General features: G+C 51.8%; 1 protein-coding gene across 5 annotated transcripts in view; it reads right to left on the bottom strand.

Moving 5' to 3' along the window:
• The window catches only part of UIMC1 (ubiquitin interaction motif containing 1), a 51,107-nt gene that overhangs the window by 14,907 nt on the left and 17,741 nt on the right, over nt 1-18,459 (bottom strand). For 4 of the 5 annotated variants that reach the window (XM_034778900.1, XM_034778897.1, XM_034778896.1 and 1 more), the window contains exons 4-9: nt 13,819-13,943; nt 12,485-13,615; nt 12,375-12,410; nt 9,804-9,868; nt 6,819-6,907; nt 2,485-2,564 (exon numbers count right to left, since the gene is read on the bottom strand). In XM_034778900.1, the coding sequence (XP_034634791.1) occupies nt 2,485-2,564; nt 6,819-6,907; nt 9,804-9,868; nt 12,375-12,410; nt 12,485-13,615; nt 13,819-13,943 (1,526 nt within the window). The remainder of the gene's footprint in view (nt 1-2,484; nt 2,565-6,818; nt 6,908-9,803; nt 9,869-12,374; nt 12,411-12,484; nt 13,616-13,818; nt 13,944-18,459) is intronic. The other variant, XM_034778899.1, reaches the window with a different exon arrangement.

Raw genomic sequence — 18,459 nt, 5'->3', positions numbered from 1 at the left:
AGACCCTGCTTTCCACAGCCAGGGCCGCTCTGTGTAATTGTTAACTAGCTAGAAGGAACTTGCAGGAGCCGAATGCAGAGATGGCTGTAGCAGGGCTACAGTCAGCTGAGGAACTGATGTTACTTCCTTCTAACAGTGCAATTCCAGGAAAACCATAATTAGGGTCAGGCTGGCCGCTCAACCCCCGCTGCACGTTCTGTCGATGAGTAAGACTCTGCACTGCCAGGAGGGAGCCCACTCCTGCACTTGCGTCACGAGCCCCACCCACATCAGTGTGCGTGTGCGGGAGAGTCTGCAGGCCTGGGCTGTATCTCACAAGGCACCTCAGGAACTGCCCTGGGATTGCTGGCCGACAGGCTCTCAGCACAGAACGCCTCGCAGGCAAACCCCACACAAAGCGCCTTTCTCAGTTCTACTGGGGGTAGTTCAACGACTTTCCAGTTACTGCACCGGCACTTCCACGCCGTTTTCCCTCTCCGGCTCCCCGCCTCGTTAGACTTTAGCGAGTCATGAGGACATGCCAATACAAAATCAGACATGCTGAATATGAAAGCTCAGATCAGATCGGTGTTACCCTAATCAGACGACACATGCAGATGTGAGGAGACAACAGCAGGCGCTGCTCCTTCTCATTTCCACTTGAAAAGCAATCGTAAAGATCACGTCTTTTGCAAATACCAGGTGTCCAAACACACCACTTACACTCTCGCTGTAAATAACTCATTTTAAATGTAAATACAACAGCGTATAACAAAAACTGTCAGCCGGCTCCCGAAACGGCTTGTGCAGCGCCTTCCGAGAATGGCTTTTGGAACCGTAACTGCACGCGGCCGAGCCAGGCCTGGTCTGCTCTCGGGTAGGAGAGTGCAGCCTGCAAGCAGCAGTGCCTGAGCACCCACCCGGAAGTCTCAAGTTCCAGGGCAGGCTCCGGCCTGGGAGAAGGCTCTGGCTGTTGCTAACCCCCGAGCCAAGCAACAGGCATTTCTGCCTCTGGCCTAGAAGCTGAAAGCTCAAAGCCGACCCTGGCCTTGGGCCTACTGCCAGTGTTAGCGCTACGGAGCAATGCCCATGCCCAGGAAGGTAAGTGCTCTAGTGCGAGGTGCTCTGTCACTGACATTGGAGCCACTAGCTGTCGACACGGAAGCAGGAGACTCCATGGGCACTATCTAAACGTTGTAAGGGACGAGCCCAGTGTCCTGGCCATGATCCCGACTCTGCCAAAGGCTGCATGAGCACTGGCGTCCCGTGCACAGCGGTGGCTGCGCTATCTCACAGATGTGCCATGCTCTGAGGTGCGGCCGGACGAGAGGCCCAAGAGAACAGATTCTGGGCTGCTAAGAGCCCATGACAAAGACACGCTGTAGCCTCCCTGAACTTGTTTCTCACTCATGTCCCCTGCCGGAGCAGCACTTGGGACCCCTTTGGTTTTCCTCTGTAAATTAATACCCAAAGGAGCATTTTCAGAAGCAGGTCCAGAAGCCAGCTGTCACTGCTGAGATACCTGCCCAGGTGTGGCACCACAGCCACGGGGAGACAGCACTTAGTTCCAGGGCTTTGGAGCGGAGCCCAGAGCAGCGGAGCTGCAAGTGTTTGCCTGGACCTGGAGCGGAGCCGGAGCGCAGCTCCAAAGCCCTGCTTAGTTCCACGATGAGGCCTCGAGAATGGCCAGGCCCTGGATTAATGTATTTCATTTTATAAAAGCCAAGGCTCTGTGCTGTCCCCAGGCGCTCTGCTCCGCTCCTCTCTGGGCTCCACATGGGACCCAGGCTCTCTGGCTCAATCCAACCCAGCAAAATCAAACCTCCCCACTCAATCCCCTCCGAGAACACCAGGGGACAAGGTTCAATAGATTCTTCAGAGTCCCAGCCTCACCCCTGAGATTACCAAAGTGAAGTTCAGTCATAGCAGGGAGTCACAGATACCCCTTGGCCCTGTCCCTCTCGCCTCAGGGCAAGGAACTGGCTCCCCTCCTGCAGCCCAACCATGGGGATTAGCAGCAACCACTTCAGCTGATCCAGGTGCTGCGAAGGGAGCTCCCGGCAGGCATGGGGCCAGTGGCTGGGATTGGGGAATCAGGGAGGGGTGTTAGGGCCCTAGTGTCAGAGGTATACACCCTCCTCTGATCTTGGGGAACCCACTAGAGTTTGCTGGTGGAGCATGAGGATTTCCAGTTTGATAGAGGCCTGGAGCCTGGTCTACACTTAAACTAAAGTCAACATAGGCCGGCGCTCAAGGGGGTGAAAAGTGCCCCCCCCCCCCCCCGAGTGCTGTAGCTATGCCGGTCTAAGCTCCCGTCTAGACGCAGCTAGGCGGATGGAAGGAAGCTCCATGGACTTAGCTAGTGTTGCTCCTGGAGGTGGAGTTCCTACCGCAACAGAACACCCTCTGTCACTGCAGTCTGGCACTGCTGGAACGCCCGCTAGCGGAAACATGGTCTGGAGCTGGGACGCTTCTCTGGCTTTTCCCCTTCAGGGACTCACTTACCTGCAGAGGTGCATCTTCGCTGGCTGAACGGAGCTCTTCTCTCTCTGGCTCAATAGCTTCCGATGGATTTGGCTGAGTCTCTGAAACAGAAGTCTGCCATGTCAGCGTGGGCTGCAGCTCCTAGAGCCTTCGCCATCGCCCGTCGCTTGACAGGGTTTTCACGGTTTCTAACCAGTTCTCACAGATGTGTAACCCCACAGCTGGATGACAGGTTACAAGTCACAGCAGAGTGCAAGGACAAAGCTGCTGCAGCTTCACAGGAGTGAGACTAAAGGGGACCCACAGAGCACGTGCAGTGCGAGAATGGAGCTCTCCCAGAATTCCCTTTGTCACATGGGCACCCTCCTCTCCTGAGCCTCATCCGCCATCCCATGTTTTCAATATCAACAAAAGCCACACCCAGCCAGCTGCAAGGAGCCTCTCGGCCTCCCTGTTCCTCCTGCAGATTTCAGAGTGAAAAGCCAGAATCAGGACATCAGTGCAGGACCAACGAGGAGAGGCGGGCCTGGAGAAAGCAAACGATTCAGTTCCAAGCAAGTTTGCTAATGAAATGTGAGATGAAAATTCCTTTTACCTCGATCCAGCAGCGGTCAGTTTAGCGGGTCTAGTGAAGACCCGCCAAATCAACAGCAAATCACTCTCCAGTCGACCTCTGTACTCTAGGTAAGTCGACAGGAGAGTTTCTCCCGTCGACCCCCCCGCGGTGTAGACCCCGCGGTAACTCGACCTAAGGTACATGGACTCCAGCTACGTTATTCACGTAGTATAGGTCGAGTGACCGCAGTAGTGTAGACATAGCCTTAGAGACGCAGGGCTGGGAGGGACCTCCAGAGGTCACCTAACCTGCCCTCCGCACTGAGGCAGGACCAAGTAACCCTAGACCAGCCCTGACAGGGGTTTGCCCAACTGGTTCTTAAAAACCCCCAAGAACGGAGATTCCACAGCCTCCCTTGGGAGCCTGTTCCAGAGTTTAACTACCCTGAGAGTTAGACAGATTTTCCTAATATCCAACCTCAATTTCCCGGGCTACAGATGAAGCCCATTGCTTCTTGTCCTGCCTTCAGTGACGTGGAGGACAACTCACCCGTGCCCTTTATAACAGCCCTTAATCGATTTGAAGACTTATCAGGTCCCCTCTTCTTTTCCAGGACTAAACTTGCCCAGTTTTTTTAACCTTTCTTCATAGGCCAGGGTTTTAAAACTTATCACTTTTGATGCTCTCCACTGGACTCTCTCCAGTTGATGCACCCAGCACCCCAGCTGGGGCCTCCCCAGTGCTGAGCAGAGCGGGCCTCCCGTGTCTGACATGGGACACCCCAGAATGATATTAGTATTTTTCACAACTGCGTCACTGTCACGGAGTCACAGGCTAGGTGCTCTGGCACCGCCCTGAGGAACGTCAGGCAAGACTCTAGCATAGGGTTGCCAGGTGTCCTGTTTTCTACCGGAACGCCCAGTCAAAAAGGGACCCCGGCGGCTCTGGTTAGCACCGCTGACTGGGCTGTTAAAAGTCTGGCAGGCTCCCAACATGGCTCTGTGCGGCTCCCCGGAAGCGGCAACATGTCCCTTGGCTCCTACGTGGAGGGACAGCCAGGGAGGCTCCATGTGCCATCCCCGCCCCAAGTGCCGGCTCCGCAGCTCCCATTGGGTAGGAACTGCAGCCAATGGGAGCTGCGGGGTTGGCGCCTGCAGGCGGAGGCAGTGAGCACGCACTACGCAAAGCCGCCTGGCCATGCCTCTGCCTAGGAGCCGGAGAGATATGTCACCGCTTCCAAGGAGCCCGCTGAGGTAAGCACCGCCTGAAGCCCACACCCCCTCCCGCATGCCAACCCCCTGCCTGAGCCCCCTCCCCAAATCCCTCATCCCCAGTCCCACCCCAGAGCCTGCATCCCCAGCCAGAGCCCTCACCCCCTCCCGCACCCCAATCCTTGCCCCAGGCCTGAGCCCCCTCTTGAACCCCAAACCCCTCATCCCCGGTCCCACTCTAGAGCCTGCATCCTCTCCCGCACCGCTGCCCCAGCCCTGAGCTCCCTCCCGCACCCAAACTCCCTCTCAGAGCCCGCACCCAAACTCCCTCCTGGACCCCACACCCCGCACCCCTCCTGCACCCCAACCCCCTGCCTCAGCCTGGAGCCACCTCCCACACTCTGTACCCCTCGGCTCCACCCCCCAGCCTGTAGCCCTCTTCTTCATCCCAAACCCTTCATCCCCAGCCCCACCCAAATCCCCTGCACCCTATCCCCCTCCCAGCCCGGAGCCCCCTCCCCCACCCTGAAACCTGCACCCCCAGTCGGAGCCCCCACCCCCTCCCGCAACCCAAGCCCCTCCCCCAGTCTGGTGAAAATGAGCAAGTGAGTGAGGGTGGGGGAGAGCCAGCGACAGAGGGAGGGGGGAATGGAGTGAGTGGGGGCAGGACTCAGAGATGGGGTGGGGCAGGGCCGGGGCAAGGGTGTTCCGTTTGGTGTGATTAGAAAGGTGGCAACCCTACTCTAGCACAGTCTCTCCTCCCTCAGGGCAAGAAGCCTGCTCAGCTTCAGAGCTTCCTGGGTCTGATCTCGGAGCGGTCAGGGCCCTGTTCACCCCGTGAGCTCCCCTGGCTGGGACACCTGGGGGAGCCTCACACTGCTCCAAAGGGGCCCTGCACCCCAACTCCATAGTCAGCAGTGACTCCCAGCCAGTGAGTAACACAGAAGATTTATTAGTCAACAGGAACACAGCGTAGAACAGAGCTTGTTAGCACAGAAATCAGGAACTTTCAGCAAAGTCCATCTGGGGGAGGAATCCAGACCCCAGGGTGCTGGCTCTCCCCATCCCTCCTCGAATCCCAAACCAGGAGACTGACTCGCTTTCAGGGGCCCAGCCTCAGACACACCCATTGCCCCTCCTCTGTCCTTTGTCTCATTTCTGGGCAAAAGGGTCACCTCGTCGTCACCTCTCTCCTGGTTCCAACTTGTTGCAGCTGGCGGGCTCCTAGGGAGAGGGCTCCCGGCCATCAGTTGCCAGGTTCGGAGTGTTTTGGTCATTATCTGCATGCAGGCAGCTAGAGGCAGCCCCACCTACCCACTCGGGTCTCAGCAAAAATCACACACCCTTGTCCCACCACCTAGGTATTTGTTTAATACACAGGGGAAACTGAGGCGCACACAACATTCATGCAAAACATTAAGAAAATAACCTCCTACTTTGTCACAATCACATTGCTGATTCCCATTCAGTTTGTGACCCACTGTACCCCAGATCCTTTTTAGCAGTACTGCCACCTACCCAGTGATTCAGCATTTTGTAGTTGTGCATTTGATTTTTCCATCCTAAGTGAAGTACTCTGCACTTGTCTTCACTGAATTTTCATCTTGTTGATTTCAGACCAATTCTCCAATTTGTCAAAGTTGTTTTGAATTCTAACTCCGCCCTCCAAGGTGCTCGCAACCCTCCCAGCTCGGTGTCAGCTGCAAATTTTACAAGCATAATCTCCACTCCACTATCCAAGTGAAAATACTGAATCGTACAGGACCCAGGACCAGCCTCTCCAGGATTCCCACTAGATGTACCCTCCCCGTTTGTCAGCAAACCATGAATAACTACTCTTTGCATACAGACTCTCACCAGTTGTGCACCCACCTTACAGCAATTTCATCTAGCCCGCATTTCCCCGTTTTCTTATGAGAATATCATGTGGGACTGCATTCAAAAGCCTTACTAAAAATCAAGATATATCCCATCTTCTGCTTCCCCATATCGGCTAGGCCAATAACCCTGTCAAAGGAGGAAATTCAATTGCTTTGGCATGATTTTGTTCTTGACAAATCCACACTGGCTGTTCCTTATAACCTGTTATCCTCTAGGTGCTCACAAATAGATCGTATAATAGTTTGTTCCAGTATTTTTCCAGGTATTGAAGTCAGGCTGACGGATCTATAATTCCCTGGGTCCTCTTTGTTCCCCTTTTTCCCTGTCTGCCCTCTCCGGTCCTCTGGGATCTCACCCATCCTCCGTGAGCTGTGAACGATATTCGCTAACAGCTCTGAGATTGCTTCAGGTAGTTCCTTAGTACCCCGGGGTTCAGCTGGATAGATTGGAAAGTTTCTCAGGATGGAAGTTCTGCTTTAAATCAAGAGGCAAACACAGATTGCACAACCAAGAAAAGAAACAAGCCAGCCACATGAATTTCAGCTCTGTGAAAACACAGCTGGGGGAGAAATCTTGGTTTTTCTCAATGAATAAAAACAAAGAGAAAAATGCTGGGCTTCCCTTTTGGGAGAACAATGGGGGATTTAAAGAGCAGATGATGTGTCCTTCCCAGTGCAAAGTTCAGTACATTTCAATATGGCTCTTACCAGGGCAAACTGTGATCTCTTCTTCAGCAGGGCTCTCCGTGGCAATGTCTGGGCTCCTCTTACTGCCAAATGGGGTCAAGGCAGAAATGCTATCAAAGCAAACACACACATGTCAAATCAAATCAATCAATGTCACAGCATGCAGCTGGGTCACACACACACACTCCAAGATCTTTGGCTAATTACTGTCTGACCGCCAGAAAGGACCCGGAGAACTAACAAACATACAGGTTTAAAATGCCATGCAACGCCACATGGCTGAAAGGAACTTCCCTCTCCTAGAAGCCCATGATAAAAGGATCTGGAGGGTCATTGTGTCATGTGAGAGGAGTAAAAATATCGGCTCAGAACTAAAAGATGCCTTTGATCCTTTCTGTTCTCAGTTCTAGGAGTTCTGCGGGTAGCAGTGCTTCCTTACCTATATCAAGGAACTCGTTGGAGACAAAAGAGGAGGAGGTTTGCTTGACACTGTACTCCTCTTTCTCCCCATCCTTACTGCTAATTCTTCTTTTTATCCCTGTACATGGCTTTCTAGCGCAGCAGGAACGTGATACTACTCAAAGCTTCCCTACAGCAAAGTCCTGCCAATGTTAGCTTAGTGGCTCTTTTGTGCAGTGTTTAACCATGTCTGGCTCCTCTGTTTGACCTTCCAGTTCCTCCATTTTCTCGCTGGAGTGCAATCTCTTTCTGAAACAGGAAGCCATTGCTGAGTAAGTCTGTTCCTCATGCTGACCCCCTCAGCCAGTATGCAAGAACACTCTTTAAAAGCATGAATCCCCACACCAGCAAATCAAAGATTTATTTAACTTAACCACACACCTAGAGAGGAGGAAACAGCCACCATCGATTTATGACAAATAACCAAATTCTGAGCAGAAACCCCAAGTAACTTCTCTTTCTCAAGAAACCATCTCAAAGCATTTGTTATGAGCCCAAGCTGACCATGGTTTACTGCGTGTGTAACACCGGGGTGACTTCGAAAAGACTCTCACAAAACAACTTACTATGACAGTTCTAAAATGGGCTAATCAATTTAAAGTCAAACCACAGTGCTTGCTACATCACCTGTCTCTGAGTACAAAGCACAGAACCATTCCTTCACAGTCCGATCCGCTGCGCTCTGCACCAAGCGTGGGGCTCGAACGCCTGAGTGACTTCTGCTACTGGTGCGACAGGCGCCCCACACCCGAGCAGGGGTTCTCCTGACCAGCATGCCCAGACATTGCCCAACAAAGGGCTGCACTGGCACATTGCCAGCAGCCAGAGAGCTCGCTTGATGTACACACAAATCAGAAGACTGCAGCCACCATTATCTGCATACACAGGGGCTGTCTGCTGAAATGAGAAGTCACAGCAGGCAGTGGTGATGCTTGAGCCAAAAGAGAGCGGCCATCGGCTGCACTGTAGCATTCACGGGGCCACATTCTGGCATGTCAGCTGCCCACGGGTCAGATCGAACAGAGGATTAAACCCGCTACCTGGACACAAAGGAGCCCTCTGGAACCCCTTATGTTGGGAAGCCAGCATCCAGCCCAGCTGCTGTCCTGGACTCTGCTAGGGAGCCGCACCTTCTGAGACAGACGCTGGCTACTGGCTACCTGAAACATTACCCCCTCCTGTCCCCCGTCTGGCAACAGGGGGCGGGAGCTGCCTCTTCCTTCACGTCCCAACCACAGGGCCTCCTGCTGCTCTGAAGGGAGGGAAGGCTCCACCAGTCAGCCTCTTTCAGGGGATCGTTGTCACCACCAGCTTCAAGCAGCAACAGATTGAAACTGACCCAACTGGTAGTAGCCTAAACAGGGCATACTCCCCAAGCACATTTCAGCAGAAACTTACCAGAGTCTGGTTTATTTCACCGCCTCTGCTGCCTGGGACAGCTCTGCTTGGCAACAGGGGCCAGCACTGCATCGGTTCACACCTGAGGTTTTCTTCCCAGCCATAAGGGCTAGACACCTTCTGCATTTTTTAAAAACTGCTAAAGTTCTGCAGAAGCCAGGCAGTGTAGGTCCCCTTGCTCCGCCGGGCAAGCTTCCTACTGGCGCGAGGTGAGCAGTCAGCTTTGGAAGCCCTGCCCCGAATCTCAGGTGTTCAGCCCCAATACTGCCATATCAGTGAGGGGGAGAAGAGAGTGGGGAGCAGGCAGGGAAAAGGCAGCAGCTTTATGCCAAAAGCATTTTGAATATAAAAGTAGTTTCAAGTACCATGAGAATCAAGCAGCTTCCCACAGCTGGGCTTGCAATGCCTGCAAATACTGAAACCTCCCTAGTAAACTGTTCCCCAAGTCCTCCCCATATGCCTGCCGCTCCGAGCTTATCTAGTCTGCAATAACAACTGCAAACCACCCCAGCCAATGTCTCCTAGCCCTGCAGTGAGAGAGGGCAACCAGAAGCCAACGCTCCTAGGGTCCTGTTCAGAGCCTGGTTTTACCGGACAAAGGGGTAGAGGTAAAATCAGAGGAGAATCGTGTTGCCATGGCCCATTCCCGCCACCGGCTGAGGCCTGGATTGGCTTCCCTGGAGTGCGGTTTCCATCTGGGGCACACAGGGAGCACTGTCTCTGGCACGACATTTTCTTTGCCTTCCCCCCTGTTCTTTCCTCTTCAAAGAAATCTCTTTTTAATAGACTCTCTGCATAGTTGCCTTCCTGGAAAGACCATGCGATCCTACTGCTGTGTCTCATCCTTACCGCCCCAGCCCCGTCCTATTGCTCTGTTACGTCCGGTCAGATTAGACTGCTGCTCCCCAGGGCAAGGATCACGTCCGCTCAGCTGCCCTGCACAGCCCTAGCCCATGTCGGGATGCTGTCGTCAAACAACAATGAGAGTTCTCCTCTCCCCATTGTCTCTGAGCTGACTCTGGCTGGCACTGTCCAGCGACATCTATCAGCAGCAAGTGCAGCCCGCAGCACTCCCAGAGCACTCTCCTGCCTGGGGCGCAGGGTGGTGTGTCCAGGAACCAATGCTCTGAACTGACCCCTGCTCCTCACCTCTGTGTAATCTGCATTGGTTCCCCATCTTCAGGCATGTCCTCCGCAAATAGCGCCTGGGAGGCCTGGAAAGGAAATAATGCTGATCATAAATAAAACACAGGCCAGCAGCAGCCAGTTCCTCGTTCTCCAGAGCTGGCTAAGATTTTCCAAGCTACCTTCCCGCCGTTCAATTACAGAGGGAGTGCCCTGTGTAAACCTTTCAGAGACCAGAAATCTGCCTGCCTGTGTGAAAGGCTTTGAAAAATAGGAAGGAATCGATTCAATTCACTCTGAACTTTGTTCATAAGAGCCTGAAAATGGTGAGTTTTTCTGACAACACTGATTAGCCAAATGTGACGGGGTTCGTTGGCAATTTGTGGACAATCAAGGGGCCGGTAATGGAATGAACCGACACAGGAGGTCTCTCGCCCGGTTTGGGTCACAGGGCAGTGTACAGAAGGGTACCACAAGCACTGTTCCTCGGCACGGCACCAGGGGAGAGGGGTTGATCACAGAGGAACTGGCAGAAAAGCAGTTACCGCTCCAAGTGGGTGTGGTGGGACGGCCAGCAGCTCCCTCAGCGACACAAGCCGACCACAAAGAGCAGCCTGACCCGGGGGTGGGGAACCTCCAGGTGCGGTGACCACACAGCAAGTGTGAAAAATCGGGACACTTTTTTTTCAGGGGGAGGAGGGATAGTTGCCGATATAAGACAAAGCCCCTAATATTGGAACATCTGGTCACCCCCACTCCAGGCTGTGACAACACCTGGAGTTTTGGCCTAGAATTTCCCACCACTGCTGTCAGCTCCACCCCAGTTACTGCCGTGGGAAAGCACCGGCAGCCGACTCTGAACAGGTTCAGAACTGCACCGGCCTTGGGTTCCCATCACCACCGCCAGCAGTGAAGGAAAATCTGTGGCAGCAGCGGTGGGAAATTTGACAGAAAAAGTGGCGTAGACAAGGCTCAGGTGAGCTGTAAATATCCTGAACCTGGCAGCAGATCACCTGCAGTGGCTCGAGGTGAATGGGAGGGGGGCTCTACTCTTCGGTTAGCATCGGGGAAGGGGACGAGAAAGCAGACTGTAAAATGAACGGCACGCTCTTTTTTTTGGTTTTGCTTCTTTATGGCAGATGAAGACCTGCAGGGTTTTGTGCTCTGGGTTTCACAGAAAAGTTTTCAGGCTTTCCTGAAAATATCAGCAGGGTCGAATCTGCTCTTCCCTGGCTTTGCTGGAGGCCCTTGGGGGTTCAGACGACGTGCACTGTGAGCTCCTGCCTTGCATCTCTGAGACATCTTGTCTTCCAAAGTCCATTAGGCACTACGGTTACATATGTATTAACATCCCCCCCCAAGTTTTAAACAATCGGGTTAAAAGTCCCTCCTTCCTCTCTCAATTGCTGCAGTTTCCAGTGTCTTTTGAGCCCATCATTTTGTTCTCCAGTCACCACAGAGCCTTCCAAGTTCAACAAGCCCTGAATTTCTAATGGAAAAGATGAGGAGAAAAAAATGCTTGTGACACAAATCTCTTGGGTCCTTTGTATCCATCATAAAGAAGCCAAAAAAGGGCACAAGGCCAATTTTTTCCCTCTGCAGGTCACCTTTAAGGCTTGTTTAAATATAGCCTCCAAATCCAAGCCCAAGACAGAAAGAAACAAAGGCTGAGCACAGACTGCATGGCACTTCTACGTGCTACAGAAAATGCAGACATGATGCTTTTCCTGAGAGTGTTCAGTATTACCAGACAGAATATAAACATCACAGAACAAGGTAAGTATCTTTCTATCAACTGGGGTCAATGATCAAATACACTTGGAAATAGGAACAGAGCTGAGGCTGCCGTCACAGAGAAGATACAATTGTACAATGATCTGGGAGTAAGTCATTATGAAAAATGAGGGTTGGAAAAGGCTGACACAAAGCTAAAATACAGCAGTAATAAATACTTCATCTGACATGCAATCTGTTTAAACTTCACAATGACAGAAAGCTGTCTTCAACAGTGCCCTGAAAAGTGGCAAACACTGACACCTAGTGCCCATCAGACAGAACAATTCGGGCCAGGCAGACTAACTGCAAACTCCCCAACCCAGGACAGCACCTGCTACCACAGACAACCCTTGGCAAGCAGCACACACACACAGTTACTCTGGAGCAGTTCACTCTATGGTCTGCGGTAGAAAGGACGTAAGAGAAAAAGATCAGTACAACGGTATAGGTGCCCCACCCACAAACCTGCCTGTAGTGCAAGAGGAAAAGGCCAGGCCATCAGCCTGGAACCATGTTTCCGCCTGGACAGCCTGGGCGGGCGATTAAACTGTGGTGCCACAGGTCACTGGGCCCCACTCGCATGCGCTTTGCCAACCCTGCTTGGGATTGCTCTAAGGCTCTGGGGATGAAGCTCTTGAAGGAGCGGGTGCGGTTCTGGAGCGCTGCCAGGCAGACTGTACATGTGGCAATGCCCTGTGGTGCTCGGCGTAGTCTGGGAGCTGAGCACGCAGCAGAGGGGCCCTCTCCTCTCCTGTGGCTGAGCTGCTGATGGGGGAAGGGAGCCACAGGGCACAAACATTAGAAAGGAAAGGCACTGACCTTTGCTGGTGTCTGGTCTGTTGCACAGGTTGGCCCCTAGACAGAAGTCAAGAGCATTAGCACCCCCTGCTCATCCTATAGGTACAATACGTACAAGCTGACTCCGTTACCTGGCAATAGCTGGTGGTTGGTTCCTCCTCGGACGTAGAGTTCTTTTCCTCTTCCAAGTTCTGCCCTGGATTCTGCTCGGGCTCCCTGTTCTTTGTGGCGAGAAGCCAGGCAGCACTCTCTGGCTCCTTCCTGCCATCTTCTGTGTCGTCGGGAACACCATTTTCCCTGCTTATTCGCTCCCCTTTCCCGTGCTCATTCTGGCTCAGGGGAGAAGAGCAGGGCACAACTGGATCACCAAACTCCTTCTTCTGCAAGAGCTGCCTCTGAGCCTGCTTCAGGCTCTTCTGGTACACCTCCAGCTGGCACAAGATGACTTGGGTGTACTGGTTTGGGTCCACCCCTTTTGGGCAGAATGGAATACCCCAGTAATAGTGCACTGTGTCTCTAGCATCTTCCTGCTTGCACTTTTCATCAGCCATGCTCAGTGTACAAAGCTCGGGGGCGTTGTCAGGCACCTCATTCCGTTCCACGTGCTCAGCACAAACGGAGCCTTGCCCACGGTGCGGTGCACACTCAGGGCCTCCTGCTCCACCGCTCTGCCTTGGAATGCCACCCGGCTCCCAGGTCCTGCCCTTCCGGAGCACTGCTGAGCTGCCAGCCGTGGGCTCTCCCGCAGAGCTTCCAGTGCTGGCCAGAGGTTGCTTGTCTTGTTCCCCACCCATTGCTTTTGAAGTGCTGCACGACCCTGAAAACAGTCTCCGAGGCGTCAGTTGCCAAGCGCCTGGAGTAATCCGGCCAAAGGTGGGGCTCAGGGAGATCAGGTCCTCCCCAGAAGGGCTGGGTAACGTGTCCCTGAAATGGCTTCTTGCTGGTGAGGAAGGGTTTTCGTTTGACTTGGTTAAAGGCTGGCTCTTCCCTGGCGAGACGATGATGCTGGATAGTAGCGAGCTTTCAATTATTTCCTGGCTTAACCTGGTCAGCACTACAAGGGGGCTCTTGGCAGCATCCGTCTGTCCATTCCCATCAGCTTTTGTGCCCCAGGAATGGGAGCTGCATTCCGACCGGGGGGAGTCGGGGCAAGGTGGCACAGCTCCATGGATCTCAGCCGGGTGGCTCTGCACTGGCTCGCATGTTGCCTGTGCAGGAGGTGCTGCAGAGGTCGCAGCAGGGGAATCTGAAGGCTGGTAGCTCTGAAAAACAAAAGATTTGCTTTTTACAACAAAACAAGGAACAACCGAGGTTAGTCCCCACGTGCCTTACAAGTCACCCAGACGGCTATAGTTCTCCCGTCAGTCCACACAAGCTAGCCCCAGTAAAGACTCCTTTCCTGCATGGAGACCAAAGGGAGTATGTGAAGCAACAGTTCTGTGAGCCTCTGTACAAAGGCACTTACATTAAGGCTCTCGGCGATGGCCTTCCTCACAAGCTCCTCTTCTTCCTCTTCCCGGCAGTTCACTTGTCTGGCTTCCTGCTCACTCATTTTCAGAGCCAGTGCAAACTGTTCATCTTCAGTCATCTCTAAAGAAAGAAGACAGGTTACCACCACCTGGTGGTATAAAGCTACAGGCTTGGGTATATGGGGACAGTCAGGAAAATTAATCCAAATTAACTAAAGGAGCGAATTTGAAATGGATTAGTTAACCCACATTAACCACTGTGTGGATGCTGTTAATTCAGAATTAGTGGTCTTAATTTGGTATCTTAATTCACTTCTGAAGTTAAACAAACTAAACTGAATTAACCCACTTCAATTCTGACTTGTGGGAGGACGGTTCAAACAAGGGTTTAATGTGGTTTAACTAATCCACTTCAAATATACACCTTAATTAATTCAGATTAACATTCCTGGATGTCCCCACATAGACTAGCCCACGTGAACACCCAGCACGTATGTGGCACGTGGAGGAAGGTATCTAGGGACGCTCACATTCCTAGGACAAAAACTTACACCAGACCAAAGCTGTTAAATCTCAGCTTTCCTTAAGAGGTACTTTTGACATGGGCACAGACAGTACTAAATGCAAAATAATACACTTGTGCAATGCTGAATCACTGACCCAAAGCTCGGAAATTCAGTTAAGGTTTCCATAGCAATCTTAGCTCTGATTCCTTTGGTATATTCACTACAAAAAGACTTTTAATCCCCTCAGCGTGCAACAGAGGTAGCATTTGGCATTGCTGCAGACAGGACGTGCACCTAAGGACACGGGAAGAAGCTAGACTTTGATCACGAACCAACATATTTATAAGGTTCGGTCTCACTGGCAGAGCAGCAGTTCCTTTGCATTACACTTTATTACTGGCCACATATCACGTCACATTGCCCTGTGGTGTGTGATATCCTGGGCGGCCCTACTGAAGAGCAGGGCAAAGGTGCTGAGCCGGGCTCACCCCATGAAGCAGATGCACGCTGTATCTGCTGGGCAGTACCCAGAAAGCTCTGCCACGTGCAAATGGCCCCTCGCCCTGCTCCCATCACTGCTCTGATGGATCACTGTGCCAGGTCTGATGCATTCAGAACTGCTAGTTCAGCAGCACATTTCTTCCCAAAAGGATTCTTCAGTCACAGCAACCTAGAAGCCAGGCTGCCTTTTTCAAATCAAGCAGTTACTTGGGAGAACACCTATTTATTTAGATTCTGACCCCACACTTCACCATGCTTAAAATACACAACACCTGCAGAATGGAGAATGTGGAAAAGCAACTCAGCAGCTCTCTTAGGAGCTGAAAAATACATTGTCACAGTCACAACTCAAACACAACTGGCAGATGTCCTTCAACCCCCTCAGGCCTGTGCACACCTGCACCCGGGGGCAAAACAAAGCCTGGACCCTCCTAGCCCGAAAGGCACTTTCTGAAAGCTGTGAAGCAACTAACCATTGGGGTTTTGAACAAAAGGGCCCCCTCAGCCTCACTATAGCATCTCGAACACAGCCCATTTTCCAGGAGAAATGTCCCCCAGTAAAGCCACACCCAGGGACTCCTGGCCTCTGCTTTCTAAACCATCCGCTGCCTCCCGGCTGCAAGTGGAATCCAGCAGCACTGTTTCACTTGAGAAAAACAGAGGAATGTGTTGACTTTTGTAATGACACCACATGACAGCACAACTGCATTCAGCCAGCCACAGGACATCACACTTTGGTGATGTTCTCCCATTCTGTGCTGACAAAGTTATTTACTCCACTGAAGTGAGGTTGGACCATTCTTTCAACTATTCTGACTACAACTGCTGGATTCACTTATGTGCCATCTCAGAGCAGTGTATTGTTAGTTTCTGTATTTTTCTTTACAAATTAATCAAGAAAAAAGAAAGAGAAACAGGGTGAAGTGAAGGCAGACTGCAATGCACTCAGGACCCAGGGGAATCTTTGTCCTTGGACAAAGTCATGCTGTAATTTTCCAGCTAGAAGGAACCATGACAAGAGAATTTTCTCGTCAGTGTAAACACTGCACAATTCTCCATATATCAGAGAAGGGTCCTGTCACCAAACATAACAATACTCTGCACTCAGCCAGCACCTTTCTTGTTCAAACCCCACGCCCTGTAAGCCAGGGAAGACTATGACCCAACCGGGCAAGCATGTACACATGCAAGTACATTTATGCATTTAAATAACCCCCACTGCAGTCACTGGGGCTCCCCATGTGCTTAAAGTTACCCAGGTGCACAAGTATTTGCAGAATGCGGCTATCAACACACAGGCAGTTCAACAGATGCACCGATTTCTCCGTAAATTCCCATTGTACCTTTGTTGTCAGTTCCACCCAAGTGGATGTGGAACAGCTAGAAAAGTGCTGCCTCTGGCAAACCAACGAGAAAAAACTGAAATGTGTTTGTTCCCCTCCCAGATGGGTAGGTGCTTTGAGGAGTGGGGAAGTCCCAGGCCTAGTTCCACCTGGAAATACGAACTGCTGGGAGAGTGGATGGAGCCGCTCAGATCACGTAAAATCCAAAGGGGCTGATCTGTTTCAGCCGAGCTGTGCGTACACTGACTAGTCTGTGAGACCCAGAATAGTACATCTGATGGTATCTAACACTCACAATGTGTGTGCGCTTGATGTTGATTATACTGGTCATAATTTATGGTGATTAGAAATTCTAAGTATTGTGTTAGCCTCCTACTGATGTGTGCAAACAGACTATTTCAGAACTCTGAGGCACGAAAATAGAAGCTGTGCTTTAGAAGGCAAGATGAATCTCAAGGGTGTCCAAATGAGATGGCAGATTCTCAGGGTTTCAGAGAAATAACCACCGGCCAGCAAATAAGGGGCACATGTGAGCCCATGCACACGCCCACCCTGAACCTTCCCACAAGAATGCCTCTGCTTTATATTTTTTAAGGAGTAGTAGTTCCATTATTCCAAAGCTGAGCTTCCTACATACCACACTCCAAGAGACACTGAAGACGTTCATCGTGACAAGGCATGAAATCCAACAGCCCATACCCACTGGGACCAAGCCCAGCCAAGAAACATGGTGGCAGGGGAGAGAGATGCAGACAGACTGTTTTTAAGACATCACAGCCCTAAACAAATTAAAACATTTCAGAGTCTTTTAAAATGCTAATATGGCAATTTACTGTGCAATTTATGTTTCCTTTTAACATTTCCAAAGTGAATGAGATGCCAACCCCACTAATTCTAGTTCTAACACTTGCTAATGCGAGATTAACTCAAAATGGAAATGCAGAATCGCATCATTTCCACATATCCAGAGTGCAATTACAATAAAGATGTTCCAATGTGCTTTAAAGCACCAACTTCAGCCAGAAAAGACAGAGAGCGATTTCTGTGGGGTTTGTCTCTGAATCAAACGTCACAGATCTACTAGATTTATGGCTTAGGTTAAAATGAGGAACATGGCAAGAAGGCAAGAACGGGAGGCTACGTTTTACAAACCAGAGCCTGGAGAGAGCGCCCAGCATGGGGAACGGGTTGGGGAGGAAGCTCCCACTCTGCCCGTAGGCAGAGTGCCTTTACAGAACCAATTTGCCATGCAATTCAAGAACACGTTTAAATACACAGAGAAAAAAGATTTTTACTGCAAAGCTTAATCTGCCTAAAAATAAACACCAAAAACCTCATTCTCGTTTATAATCAATAAAAGAGCAGCCCTGAAACCGAAAGTGCCTAATTAATTATTGTTAGCTGACCCCTCTCCCCCAGAGACCTGCATCCAAATCCCATGGAAACCTTCCCCACGCTAGGTCAGGACGTAAGAGCCCACACAAGGCGTGATGCCCCAAGGCCTGCAGCAGGCCATGTGTGGGAAGCTGAAGGGACAGCACACCGATCCCCTGCACACACGCCAGCTGTGGAGCGGCAGAGGAGTCAGCCCAGCCAAGATTCGGGACAGGCGCACCTCTGTGGCAGCTGGGCCACCCCTATGCTAAGGAATGGCCAATGGATATGCCCCACTCCTAGCTCCAAATCCAGTGGGACAGCAAGGCACGAAGACCCCAGAGAGCTGGACTCACAGTGCGCGTTAGCGCCCCCCCCCCCTTTGTTCAAGTTCCTCACTCCAGCTACTTCACACAGAGGGCTTGGCTTTCTGCCTCCACAGACAGGGGGGCAGGATTTGCCCCATTTGGCCCAGATTCTCGGTGTACAGAAATCCAGCAAACTGCAAAGGTCCCGACCCATTATAGAGTGGCTGGAGAGCCAGAGGCGTGGGCCCCTTTCTCGTTACACAAGGAGCGCATGTCTGAGCCACACGCACGAGGGACATGGCCTATGATTCAGTCCCATTTTAACGCAATTCCTACGGCCGTTTCAGGAAACCTGCCCCCGCCCTATTCTGTTATCTCCTTTGCTTGTCTGCCATGGGGCAAGCGGCAGGCAGTGCCAGGCAATAGCACTATCCAAACGGCAAGCCCAGTTCATTGAAATCAGCGTTCCCAGCAGCGTCAGAGATGCACTCCTCACTGCAGCTGTTGCACTAAAACGTTTCACTCCTCGTATTGATTTGAACTGGATACGTTATTTGGAGCGCTGCCTCCGAGACACCCAACCAGCAGCTCTAGTGGGGGACGCA

The sequence above is a fragment of the Trachemys scripta genome, chromosome 8 (genome assembly GCF_013100865.1).
Source record: "Trachemys scripta elegans isolate TJP31775 chromosome 8, CAS_Tse_1.0, whole genome shotgun sequence".
In the NCBI taxonomy this organism is placed as follows: Eukaryota; Metazoa; Chordata; order Testudines; family Emydidae; genus Trachemys; species Trachemys scripta.
The sequence above is the reverse complement of the archived record's forward strand: the minus strand, read 5'-3'. Positions and strand labels throughout refer to the sequence as shown.